The sequence below is a fragment of the Aythya fuligula genome, chromosome 7 (assembly GCF_009819795.1).
Source record: "Aythya fuligula isolate bAytFul2 chromosome 7, bAytFul2.pri, whole genome shotgun sequence".
NCBI classification, from domain to species: Eukaryota; Metazoa; Chordata; class Aves; order Anseriformes; family Anatidae; genus Aythya; species Aythya fuligula.
This window is the reverse complement of record NC_045565.1, coordinates 22,950,984-22,964,358: the sequence shown is the minus strand read 5'-3', so window position 1 is coordinate 22,964,358 and position 13,375 is coordinate 22,950,984. Positions and strand designations below refer to the sequence as shown.

The window sequence follows — 13,375 nt, the reverse complement described above, 5'->3', positions numbered from 1 at the left end:
ACCAGGGCTGCTCCTTCTGGCTCCCCACAGCCGTCGCAGTCCACGTCCCATGTCCTTGACTGTCTGTAGCAGGAGCCTGACTCCAGGCTCGTGCTGCTGTCTCCTGAGGACCAGGCTGCAAACGCAGGAGCTTCGCAGCCTCCAGCTGGATCGCTGTGGTGCATGACACGGCCTTTAGGCTGCCTGTGCTGCTCCAAGTCTTCTTGGGCTGCCTGGTCCCTGGCATCTACATACTGCCTTCCCTCCTCCCTGTACCCTCTAGAGCCCCTCCTGTCCCGCCTACGCTGCCTTTCCCTTTCCCCATAACGTCCTTCACCCTCACTGTAGTCCCTAGGGTCTCTGTCCTCCTTATAGCACCTTCCCCCTTCCCTGGACTCTGCAGGGCCTCTATCCTCCCTGTACCGCCTTCCCCCCTCCTTGGACCTCCCAGGTACTCTGTCCTCTCTGTACCACCCTGCTCCCATCTCGGAGTTGCAGTCTCTGTATTCAACACCCTCCCTCTCATTCACCCTGTAGTTTCTATCCTCCGTGTCCTGGCTTTTGCCTTTCCAAGCCCTGTCTGTTCTCCTGCAGTCCATGTACTTGTCGTCTCCCTTCCAGAAGCCTTCACAGTCTCCATTCACGCTCTGTTCATCCACAGAGATGCCCTCCTCTCCCTCATAATCATCCCAGCCTCTGTCTGCTCCCTCCCAGTCCGGGTGCTGCCTCTTCGCCCTGGGTCTCTCATTCCAGCGAGCCTCCCTGAGCAGCATGTCCACCCCGGTGACGTCCCCTCTCCTCGCAGCACAGCAGTCCTCGTACTCCCAGCTGAGACGCCGAAGATCCTGCCGAGGATCCTCCACGCCGTATTTCCTCCTGGGATAAGTGCACATCGTCCTCCTGCTCCCCGAGCCCCGGCTGGGGCTGGTGCCGTTTCTCCCCTCCGCTCCGGCGCTTTCTTCCCAGGCGAAAGGCAAGCAGCACTTCCTGAAACCAGCCCGCAGGAGCAGGACGGGGCCGTGCCCAATGGCTCAGAGCCCCAGCCTCCTCCACCTGCTGCCCAAGGTAATCAGTAACCAGCCCAGAGGGCGGGAGGGAGGCTGTGGGGAGGCTCTCACTGCACAGACCGGCTCCACAGCTTTGCCACAGCCAGCAGTCTCCCCGGGGCAGCGAAAAGGAGCACAGTGGGGCACCACCAGGCCATGCCCTAAGAACAACATCCCCGGGGAAGGGAATCAGGTGCGTGCGAGACCGTGGGAAGCCACAGACCAAGTATCGAGCACCAGATCTTGACGCAACCTTGTCCTCCACGCCTTCCTGCCGAGCCCCATCCTTCTGCCAGCCCTCACCCTCAGGTGAGGAGCAGCAGGAGATGAGCAACACTCCCCAGTTTTCCATATCCCAAACACAGAAGCTCCAATAAGAAGCCAAGAGATGACCACAATGTGCCCTGAACAGACAGGAGAGCCCATGGAGGTCATTTGTGCTTCAGGTTCTTGTAGCACTTGTACGCACAACTGATGCTTCCAGCTGGCAGAAGGCAAAATTAAAACCAACACACCCTCCTGCTCCAGCTGCAGGAGGGCAAGCATTAATCCTGCCCAAGTCAGGTCATTAGCGTAACTTCAGTGTACACACAAGACATGCCGAGAAGCAACCTGCACATTTTAAACATGTATTTTAGAAGAACACATCCTTTCTGCTGTTCATTTGGCTCCCCGGACGACAAATGGATGGGCTGTGTTCCCCCAGGACTATGCCAGCCCTATTTTGTGTCCTTAGGTAGGACACTGATCATAGGACCAGAACTGCTTCTTCTAAATCCTCAGGTTTCTTAAAAGGCTGAAAAATCCCCTGGGACTAGTAAGGGGATAACTTGACAGGCAGGATGTCTCAAGCCAGTGCGTTAGTTCCTGCCTAAAACTTTCAGTTTCAGTAACGAACAAATTCAGCAGGACCTTCCTCTGTCAGGAAGCAGTGAGACAGCAGGAGACGTGTCCCAGAAAGATCCATCCCGGATTTGCCTCTTCCTAACTCCAAGCCTCGAATCTTCCAAGCATCCCTCTCACACCCCACTGGTGTGGAGGCTGCGTGTTACCCCGCTTCCCCAGCGCACTGACATCATCCTTCGCTCCCGCGTGCTCTGCGTCACACATGATCCTGCAGCAACGCGCCTGGGCCCCACACTACTGATTAAGTAGTGGGAGGCTGGAGGCACTGAAATCAGAGTGAGTAATCCCAAGGCATGAGCTGACATTTCACTCCACCTCCCGCACGCAGTGCCCACATTTCCTGCGCATCATGAGTTTTGGTAAGAGAACAGCACTGTAAGAGCTCCTGGGAGAAGCTGTGGAAGGGACTGTGGGAGATGTACGCTTCCACTTTCTCTATTGTATTATGAAGTATAACAGAGGTAACAGCACTGATCTTTGTATCTTACCTTTGGGTTTTCAGAGTCCAAATGTGCCCACATAAAGCACATAAGGCAGCCTTCTTCTCCAAGTGCAAAGCAAAATCACCGTAATTTGTAGTGCCACAGGGTTTACAAAAACAAGCAAAGTCAAGAATTAAAAAAAAATGGATTAAAAGACTGGCTCTAGCAGTGGCTGTATGTGGCAGGTGCCACCTGTCCTACTAAAGCACCCCTACCCCCTGGTGCCGCAGACTCACCTCTCAGCTCCTGCAGCTCCACGCTGAGGCTCTCAATGTTGGAATCACAGAAGTCCAGGTTCTCCAGAGTCTCCGCTCTCACCAGCTCATCCTGCTGCTCCTCCAGCATCAAGCTGAGCTCAGCGCGGGTCTTCCCGTAAGCCTCCAGGTCTCGCTCCACCTCCCCGATCCTCGTCAGCAGGATGGAGCAGGGGGAAGCTGCTCCCATCTGCATCGTGTCATCGCGGCCCTCCTCTGCACGCTGCTCCTGGGCGCTGGGCTGCAGCTGCGGAGGGGCCAGGCTCCTCCGCTGACTGCTGGATGGAGGCCGAGGCGCGGGCCGGGAGGGCTTCACCGAGAAGGACAGGGACCTGCCTTTGGGAAGGCGGCCGGGCTGCGAGGGCACGGGGGCTGTCGCGAGGGTGCTGGGCCGAGGAGGGGGTGGCCTCAGGGCTTTCCTCCTCTCCGGAGGCTTGGCGTGGGAGGCAGGCTCGGGAGAGCCACGGACGATGTCCTTCTCTGAGCTGTAGTCCAAGATGGAGAAGTGCCGGGAGACCTTGTCCTGCTCAGCACCGGTACTCGACAGACTCTTCTCAAACTGCGCCAGCTGCTCTGTCAGTTTGGAGTCGAGGTCTGTGCAGCCGTCCCCCTGAGCTGTGAGCAGGGAACATTCCCCCCAGGTCCCAGACCAGGTGTCCGAGCCCACGTGGGCACCTCCCAAGCTGGAGGAACAAGATTTGGACTTCTCCTGTTGACTGTCCACCCAACCATCCAAGTCATGGGTGCTGCTCTGGTTCTCCTGGGGCTCTGGTGCTGTCCAGCTGTTAGGAGGAGAAATGACCTGGCTTCTGCAAGTGTCTGGTGGGGAGCAGGGAGCCTGCTGGGGCATGGCGGGACTGTCTCCATCGTGCTCGGGCAGGGCCTGAGGCTCCAATCCACCTGCTTGGCCAGGCTTGCTGCTCTGCTGTGGGGGCAGCTGAGCAGAGGGATGAAGGCCATTGACTGTCTTTGTGCAGTCAGAGGGGAGGGAGTCTGCTGTGGCTTTGGGATGTGGCCCCTGGAGTCCTGTGTCAGGAAAGGCCTGACACTGTCTCAGATCAGAGCCCAGAGGACCCTCCAACCTCTCTACCATGTGAGACGTAATGGTGTCAGACACAGGGTGTGCAATGGAGCCATCCTCCACATCCCTGCCATCCTTCCCTGGCAAAGGGAGAGCTTTGGAGCAGGCGCTCTCCGGGTCTTGCTGGATGTTTACTTCACAGCTGACTCCAGCCTGAGGATCTCCAGCCCCCACCTTCTCCCTGCAGGGGTCGGAGGCTTCCAGTCTCACAAATCTGTGTGGGAAGATGCCGCGTTTCCCCCTCAGCTCCCCCTCTAGCCAGCCATCCTCCAGAATGCCCACAATCCGAATCCTGTCACCCACTTCAAAATCCAGTTCCTGGGACTCCAGGGCTTGGAACTGATAGAGGGCAACACCATAGGTGCTCCCTGGCTCCTGCCCTCCATCTTCTCTGCTGTCCTCCTCCTGTTTGGTGGGCACCTCCACTGTCCCATTGGTGTCACAAGTCCCTCTGGGCTCTGGATCTTCTGAGGTTCCTGCTGCTCTTAGAGGAGTAAGCAGCTCCACAAAACCCTCTGGGAAGATGCCCCTCTGGCCTCGGAGCTCCCCCTCGAACCAGCCAGGCTCTGGGATGCCAACAATATTGATCACATCCCCTTCCCTGAAGTCCAGTTCCTCCTCCAGCTGAGCAGACAGGTCCATCAGGGCCCGGGCTTGGCCCAACGAGTAGGCAGGCACCTCCAGGAGAGCGCTCTGGGACAGCTGACGGCTCCGAGTTGAAAGGCACAGCTCCCGCACGCATGATGAGGGGAAAAAGCCCTTGGAACCCCAGCTGCTTCGGCCCTGGAGCCAGCTGGAGGCCAGGGAACCCCCCAGGATCACCAGGTCTCCTGCAGGGAATGAGACACACCAGTTCAAAATTGCCCTCGTGATTGCTTCTCACCTCCTCTTCCTGCCTCCCCATGTCCTTCTTGGCTGTGGGTAAGGTCTTGCACTCTGCTGGGTGTTCTGGGGATGTACCAGAGCACAGACTGAAGGTAAAGCACGAAGAGCATTGGCAGCTTCATGCACACACATAGTTAAGTTACACAGTTATAGCTCCATGACTTTCTAGCTGCTGTGCCATGAAGTTGCACCAAAGCTTTGATTTTCTTCCCCCAAAGTCTAGGATTTGGGGATTGGAGGGCAGTTAAAAGGCAGCTGTAAGCCTACTGTGATCACACAACTCCAGTATTTAGAGTTTCAAGAGTAACAATAGATCATAAGAAACTGGCATTGGAGGGAGGCAGGGACAGACACAAGAGTCCAAAGAGGTTTTGATGTGACCCATGTCATGGGGTATTAGAAAACTCCCCTCTCTCCCCTGCCACTGTAGGCAGGATGCTGTGCCAAGGCTCACCCTATGCTTCTGGTAGGACAGCAGGGGTGTATGAGATGCAAAGCAAAGGAAGGGAATGGTGATTACCTCTCTGCAGTGACAAGCTCCCTGGCTCTTGAGATGTGAAGTCACTGGTACAAACAAACAGTTTTTCTCCCTGCTTCATAGGGGGAATATCCACAGGTTCCACAAAGCTGCTAGGAAACTGCCCTAAAATGAGAAGCATTTGTCAACAATGAGTCTTTTCTGTAGCTCACCACAACTCCCTCCACCCTTCTTCCAGACCCTTGGGATCTATTCCTCTTGCTAAAGGAAAATACTGTGCCCCCAGCTACCCAGGGTGCCTCAGCAGTGTGGTGGAAGAGGAATGGCTTTGGGAGGCAGAAATTCCTCGTATTTTAAATGCTTAGGAGCTAACACAGAACAAAAATTGTGTGCCCTCGGTTCACTCCAGGCAACCAAGACCATGAGCAGAGTTTCTGGGAACAGACATATCAGGTTTTCTCCACTTTCATTGCCTGAATCCCAACCCAGGGACACGATGAGGACTGTGAGTTCCACTAATGCTGGACCACAAGACTTCTGACTGGGCACATCCACCTTGTGCTCCTCATCCTGCAAGGCCTGGCCCCAGCATGGCCTCAGTGCAAAAGTCAGGCTGCCACTCTCAGGAAGGCCACATCTGTGAGCCAGAGGCAAAACCTGCTGAGGCTCTGGTGACCTTGCCCATTTTACCACCCTGTGCAGCTCTTTCACCATGGTACCCACTGCAGGATGCCCAACTACTCTGAGCATGCCACAGCCAGACAGTGCTGTGCACAGTTGGCCATCACAGGACTTCACCCTGTTACTGATTTCAGCCCCGGGAGGACTGGGTATGGCAGAGCCCACTGCAAAGCCCCCTACAAATGTCATTCCTGTCTTTTACAATCCATGGCAAGGAGAAATGATGGACTATGGGCTAGTACCACTTCCAGAATTCACTCATTATAACCACTCAGTGGTTGCTCCCTGTTCTCCAATAAAACCTGGAGACATCCTATCTCGGACACCCTGCACTTTCCACCAGGATTAGGCAGTTTGGCATCTGCTGTCATCAACCTGAGGTAGAACCAACAGTCCACAGGCTTCTAGTTTCAGTGGCTTCCTTCAGAGTTTTAACCAACTCCACCTCTTTTTCCATGTCTGAGTTTCCTGTTCTGTACATGGAAACAACCTAACACTGTTAGAAAGGAAGCCACAGAGCTACATTAATTATTCCGCAGAGTATTAAGCATTATTATTGGTAGGCTGCAGCACCTACACAGCTTTTAGTAAGAAGTGCTTTTTCAATCCCCTGCAACGTTAGCTTAGAAAACTGGGCAGAAAACTACGACAGCTGTTCCAATGAAAGGCAGGAATGCAAGCTGGTTTTGAGTTAAAGGTCATTAAAAGCCATTCTGTTTGACTTCGGCACGTTTCTTTATCTTTGAGCTATGATACGCATCTGTTTATTGTTCCTTCACAGCTTCATGCTCTTGAGAACAAGCACTTCAGTTACACTGAGAGAAAAAACTGTGGTAAAGAAGCCGCTGCTGATTTCTGCAGAAGTAATTTGTGCCCAGTGGCTTGGGATCAGGCATGCACTCATCCAGTGCCATTTATCAGCTATGTGGAGCACAGGGGAAAAGCCCTCCTCTGCACCTTTGCTCCTGTCCATCTTTGTTTTAAGCAGAGACAGGCGCCTGACAGCCCACAGCTGGTAGCAGAGCCCAGGCTGCAATAGCAGCCCCATCTCCACGGCCAGGCGTGGAAGTGCAGCCCTACCTTCACGCTGAGCAAAGAGTCAGGCTTCTGCTTTGAAGTGGCCTGGTTTTCATCTCCCTGAGAGCTCACACATCTCAACGTCAGTAGAGATGAGAAAGAGCTGCTTACACCAGGACGGCAAGACTAAGTGTTTCACTCAGAGCATTTTGGTACTTCAGAAGTCTCTCACGCTCTTCCAAAAGTTTAGCAGACTTGCACACTACTGTAGGCACCCTGGTTTTGGTCCCAGCTTGTCCAGGAAAGTGTTTTAAAGCAAAAAGGAGGAAGTGGGGCTGAGTCAGGCCTCTAGGGGGGACATGGATTCTGTCACCGAGCGTCCCACTGACTTGAACTGACAAGGTCACTTGGCGCTTCCACCCTCACTGCATCTGTTTCCTCTCTCCCCTTCCACTCCACAGCAGGTCAGCACATAAACTAGCCAGGAAACGGCTGTCCCACACAGAGGATGTAGCACCTAGTGCTGTGAAGCTCCCATCTCAATGAATGACACACCACTGATCTCTCTCAAAAGAACAAGTGAGCTATCTGAACACCTGACGTGCAGCTGGAAGGGACCCTGCACCCTCAGTCCCAAGTGAAGCCCAGTGAAAGCTCTGGTACAACAGTTCTGGTCCTGCATGCCCCAGTAGCAAAGCACTGGCCAGGGAAGGTGCTCATGGTGGATGCTGAGCTGGCAGGTGGCAGCCTATGGACCCAGGGGCAGGCTCTTACCTGTGACACCTTCCTTTTTGCCGAGGAGCCAGAACTCATCCACCACAGCCAGCACCTCGATGACATCTCCCACGAAGAGGGGCAACTCCTCAGAGACGCTGGGACAGAAATCAAAGACCGCTCGTACCACAGAGCCAGCCTCCATTGCGTGGGGTCTGCAGGCTGATTGGTACCTAAGGCTGAGACAAGAGAAGTCCGTTAGTGGCAATAAAAGCCTTAAATTATCACAAACGTTCTCAGAAAAGAAAACCTTTCCTGAGCACAAGAGGCAGGGGCACTGAGGGGGCCCTGTCCTAAGCTCAGTGAGCCCTTTCCCCATGCAGCCAAAGGAGGGGGGGTCTCCAGCAGTGCAGCCCCCGTGGTCCTGCCTTATCTGGCCTCTCTGGCTACCTCTGCCAGGACACGTTTGTGCTGTACCAGGGAGAGAAGCAGCAAAAAAATCTAGAAGCAAATTCCCGTCAGGAAGGAAGCGAGAGGAGGGGAGGAAGCTCCACGCTTCCCTGACACCAGGGCAGGCCCAGAGCGTGCTGGGGCCTCTGCGGGCAGGCAGCAGCCACCACTGCACACAGCAGCCGAGCCAGGACACCTCTGTGTCGCCTTTGCCCTGCACCAAGCAGCCTCCCCAGCGAGGCCCCACGCTGCACTGAGGCAGTGGCAGCCCTGCAGCTTCACCGGGCTGTCCCCTCTTCCCTTACCCTTCCAGGAAAGGAACTGAAAGGTGCCTCTGTCCAAGACTGTCAGGAGCCCTACGATGTCAATGTGCACGGTGAGCAGTCACCCTCCCAGCGCCACGCAGAGCTGGCTGTGCACGCAGCATGGCTATGGACCAGCCACGTCTCTCGCTAGCAGCAGAAAAAGCAGGGCGACAACACACAGCAACACACGCCACGAACAGAAAGCTGTGCATGTCCCACCCGAGCCCCGGCGAAGCAGGAGCAGGGGAGGCTAACACGGAGAGGAGCAAAACAGCCCTGCTACCCAGGGGCAGCAAACTTCCAGCCAGAGCGCCAGCAGGGGCTCCGGCCAGGGAAATGCTTTCTGCTGACGGGACTGCTCTGTTTATCCAGGCCGGCTCACCTCCTGGGAACAAAGCGGGTTTGTGCTCGGCAGCCGCAGCGTCCTCGGCACGTCCCTGCCCGCCCCCAGCCGCCGCCAGCATGGCCAGCTCTCCCACCACCCGCACCTCTGCTCCTGCCGTCACCCCTATTGCTCGCCACTGCCTTACCCCTAGCACGTGAGCTCCTTGGGGCACAGGCTGCCCCTTTGTTACCAGCATTGTGCTGGCTGAGCAAACAAAGAGCCCAATATCCAGCAGCCGACAGCACTTTGCCACCAAAAAGAGATGAATGGACTGGAGTGAATCGGGAGCACAAAGAGCTGCAGTTCAGGATAGCAGGAACCTACTGAGGCAGAAAGAGCAACAGTATAAAAACATGACCATGTGGAGCTGGGAAAAAGATGGAAGAGCCCTCAATTAGCTTGGAAATAGTAAAGACAAGAAAGCAGCCTCACGCTGTGTGAGGTGGGGTGGCTGTGGCACAAGGACCTGCTGAGCTCAGGGTCCTAAAAACACTTGCCATATTCTGAGTCTGCACACTTCACAGCCGCACTGGACAACAGATAAAAATAGGCAGGTGAAATTGCTGCCTCAGGGTAGGTTCTCCAGGATTATAGTGGGATTTCTGCCATTTCCTCTGTCAAAGGGGTAACGTAAGAGTGGTCTGAGGAATGCAAAGATCACAGCATGGACCCTGCGGACCCAAACCCTTTACAGTGGTCACTGTGAGGACATGGCCTTCCTGCTGCCTGGGACCCAGTTACTTGCCTGGGAAAACAGCAGCATCCCTTCCTTAACTCACCTGGAGCTCTGGGGACTCATTCATTAAAAGTGCTCTGTTTCAAACGAGACAGAAGATTGAGAGAGACAGGCACATCAGCAATTGTTCTGACACATATCTATTAACTGCACTTAAAATAAAACACAACTACTAACATATTGATGTAAAAAGCAATCCCTGAGAGCCATCCCATGAGGCAAGGAAGCATTAAGCAACTTCTGAAACAGCCCCAAAAATCCCAACAAGCCCATGTTCCCTCAGCAGGACTGAGAATCAGGATCATTCCCTGACAAAACACACGACTCAGTGGGACAGAAGAGTTCAGAAGCACTGCAGATATGGCAGATTAACAACAGGAGGACCCAGGGAAACTGGGCGTGCTCTCCTTTAGCTCAGAGATTAGTGTCTCAGAAAACAGAGAGCAATCTAACAACGACACTAATCCAGCAACTTACTTCTGAGATGCAGGAGTCCCTGACCGACTGTTGGACGAAGGGAAGGGAGCAGCCACAGCCCTACTGCCACAGCGCAGATGCTTCAGCTCGGAGGGATGCGAGTGTCAGCGAGCACAGGGGTGGCTTGGTGCCAGTGCCAGGGACAAGAGCCAGGAGCACACAACCTCTCCTGCGAGGTTGCTGGGGATTTCTGATGAGCCCACACAGGTCACTGACAGCAGTGGCCACTCCTACCCGTATTCCAGAAATACCTGACACTTCTTTTGCACATCCTTCTCTAAATTGCCCTGCATACACCACCAGACCAGCCCCTTACCAGCCAGCCAGCAGGGAGTGTAAGCCCCTAAAGCTGGTCCTACTGGGGCAACACCTCCCAGGTCACTCTGTCCCTTGAAAGTCCAGGGCCAGCACCTGGTAAACCGTCCTCTTCCAGCAAGGGACTGTGAAATACCTCTGAATACTAGGCTGCTTGCTGTCCTTTTCCATCCATCCAAGTCTAGACAGTATGCCCCTGTCTTTGAAAGCAGTGGATCAGTCTTACAGGGCTTGCTTGCTCCGTAACATGATTCGAACACAAAATATTATGTTTTCCAGGGTCTTGGCCTTGTCTTACTTCACAGAGTGCTGACTGCCAACATTTTCTCCAAACCTCCACCTAGAAAAGGAAGCCTTCCAGCATCTTGCAGACCGGGAACTTACTGAGTCCAATTCCTCAGCTTTAATGGTGGACACGAGCTTCTCCCAGCTCCAGCCCAGATCTGCCCGGTGAGAAAAACATCCAGCAACTGCTCGTGCAGGGGCTCCGGCAGGAAGAGCAGACTGCAGGGAGAGCAGGGCTCCGCCTGTGATCCCCAGTGAGTCACGGCTCCTGACTGCTGGCCAAGCACCATCCCCTCTCACCTCCAAGGGGGGCAATCCCTCCCAGCCAGGGGGAGGGAGAGCTCCCCCACAACTCAACAAACTCCAGGACTTCACCCTGGCAGAGGTCAGGGCTGGAGATTGCAGCAGAGCTGGAGCAGGACAGGATTCCTGCCTCCGCCTAGCTGCAGATCCACGTCCAAAGAGAGCCTCACTGTGCAAGTATGAAGCTGTGGCACAGCAGCGAACTCAGCCCACTGAGAACACGCTGTCTCTGTCTCGGTGCCTGATCCTGAGCAAACTAGGTAACGTGTTCCTGGCGCCCAGCTGCAGCCCGCCCGGTGCCCGGACACAACAGCTTTGTGTGGTGAGGCAGAGAAGCGAATTCCCAGGGCATTAATCACTCCTCCCAGCCTCCCCACATGCATGCTCAGCACACATCACCTTGGTGGAAGACAGCCTACCCCTTCTTGTCATTAGCTCTGGAGTATGTCTGGTCCAGTGTGGGCTGATGAAAGGCCAGACCGGAATGAAATGAGAGCTATTAGCTCACTTACAGGATTGTTGTGAGACCTTCAGCGCAGATCACACCACGGCAGCCAAGAGGAGACATTTACACACTGACTCAGACAATTTCTCTTACCCTCCTCTCTCTTTGTGGCTGAGATTGGACAGGGTAAAATGCCTCAAATAAAGGACTCACCAGCACAACAGTGAACTATTACCAGGCACTTGCTCAAAGGATCATAGCTTACATGGAAGCGGACATACTGAAGCTGGTGATACGAATGCCCTTTTGGGCTGTTTGATCGTAAGGATGAGTAAATTGATTTCTGACGAGTTTCTGTAGCTTAAAAACAGGAGTTCTCTCTTCCCCGTTTTTGCTGAAGCAAGGATTTCAAGCACTTAAAAAATAATGCAGTGACACAAAGAGATCATTTTAGGTTGATTACAAACAGCATTAATAGCCCCGGTAAAAGGAGAGACTCAAAGGCTTTTGAGACAGCTAATCCAGTGGTACACCCAAAGCGTTGATCAGATTACGAGACAAAAAGCAATAATGAACAGATGCCACGAATTTAGCAGCAAGAGAACCAAACTTGACGGGCAGCGTCCCTACCTGCCTCCCTCCACATAATACTTCTCAGCTTCTTGCTCGAGCCAGTGCTGTTAGAGCTGGCGATGGGCAGCACTGCAGCACAACTCACCAGCACAGTAACCAAGAATTTAATATATCACCAAACAGAAAAAAAATGCAGCGCAGGCTTCCACACGCACAGTCGGTTTGCACAAGCGAGACAAGTATGTTCTTGTGCAGCAGATGTCTCAGCCTCTTTAAAACTGAGAGCCAGCCTAAGCAGTAAGCCAGGAAGGAGTCTGATTCCCAGAAGTGCACAAAAGCCAACTTTGTCACAGAACAATTAAAGAATATTAACAAATGCTGCCAGTGATCTTTTTTTAAAATTTAAAAATGCCATGCGTTTTACCTCTGTCTTTTCACGCCTCCTTCCCCTCACTGTAACGTAATGCCTGGTCGCCGAAAACAGAATCCACCCCCAGAAACAGCGATACCCTCTGCCTTGCTCAGCTGCTGGCTCTGGCTTCCACAGGACAGTTGCTGCAGCGCTCGCTGTGCAGGAGCAGTACCTAACGTGCAGTGGGCAGAAACCAGAAGTGTCACTTGGCCTCTCACACGACTGTGTCAGGAACAGCTCACTAACTACGTGCCGAGGCATTTTCCCTGCCCTTTACCTCTGTTCCTCCCACTTCCCCATGGCCTCCAAATGTGGCCACCTCTCCTCCCTTCCTCCTTACCCCGCTGCATCTGCAAGGCCTGCACAGTCCTCAGCCATGCTTCAAGGACAGGACATTGCCCACTCTGGAGCACACCCCGAGCACTCACAGGAGCCTTCGGAGCTGCCAACCGCAGTCACCCCCCTGCTCCGAGCAGAACGTGTTGCTCTGCAAACTCCCGGAGGTCCTTGCTTGCCTGCACATTCCCGGGTGGGACAAACAATACCCCATTGAGCCAGGCCCTGGACATGGTGCCAATGCAGGGACTGAGGAAAACTGCAGAGCCACCCCTACAAACCTCAACAGACCGGACAAGACAGCAAGCAGGGCAAAACCAGGCTTAATGGCGCAAGAAAGGAGCCTTCTCCCGCCGGGGCCATGCGGACTGCTGCAGCCTCTCGTTAAAACATGCTGTTTGTCTGCACAGATCCCACAGAGCCCCCCCGCTGAGCTTCTCGCAGTGGGAAACACGTGATCTCTCTTACGTCCTGCCATCTCCAGACCCCATATGGCTCCCAGGAGGATGAGGAATCTCCCCGCTTTAAAAAGAAATAGCTTCATTTCCTTTTAAAACTGACATACAGAAATCATTACAATAAATACACCAAGGTTGGATCAGCAAAACCCCAGATCCAGGATCACCAAGAACAACGGCTGCTTGAGCTCTGCCTTCCCCACAGCACGTGTGCGACAGTTCAGGGCGTTTGCCACAGGAGCTCTGCGTGTACCAAACAAGTCACCCAAACCACGTTTTTTTTCCCTCCAGCTGGGCACTGGCTGTCACAGTGCCGTCACCTGCTCGGTAGCGGGACACGGCTCGGTGCTGGCTGGCAGAGTTTGTGCGGGG

General features: G+C 54.2%; 1 protein-coding gene across 1 annotated transcript in view; it reads right to left on the bottom strand.

Annotated features, from left to right (window-relative positions):
• The window catches only part of DNMBP (dynamin binding protein), a 31,843-nt gene that overhangs the window by 15,742 nt on the left and 2,726 nt on the right, over window positions 1–13,375 (bottom strand). Inside the window, exons 2-4 of the mRNA XM_032191747.1 lie at window positions 7,584–7,762; window positions 5,154–5,276; window positions 2,650–4,578 (exon numbers count right to left, since the gene is read on the bottom strand). Of these exons, the coding sequence (XP_032047638.1) occupies window positions 2,650–4,578; window positions 5,154–5,276; window positions 7,584–7,728 (2,197 nt within the window). The 5' untranslated portion in view covers window positions 7,729–7,762. The remainder of the gene's footprint in view (window positions 1–2,649; window positions 4,579–5,153; window positions 5,277–7,583; window positions 7,763–13,375) is intronic.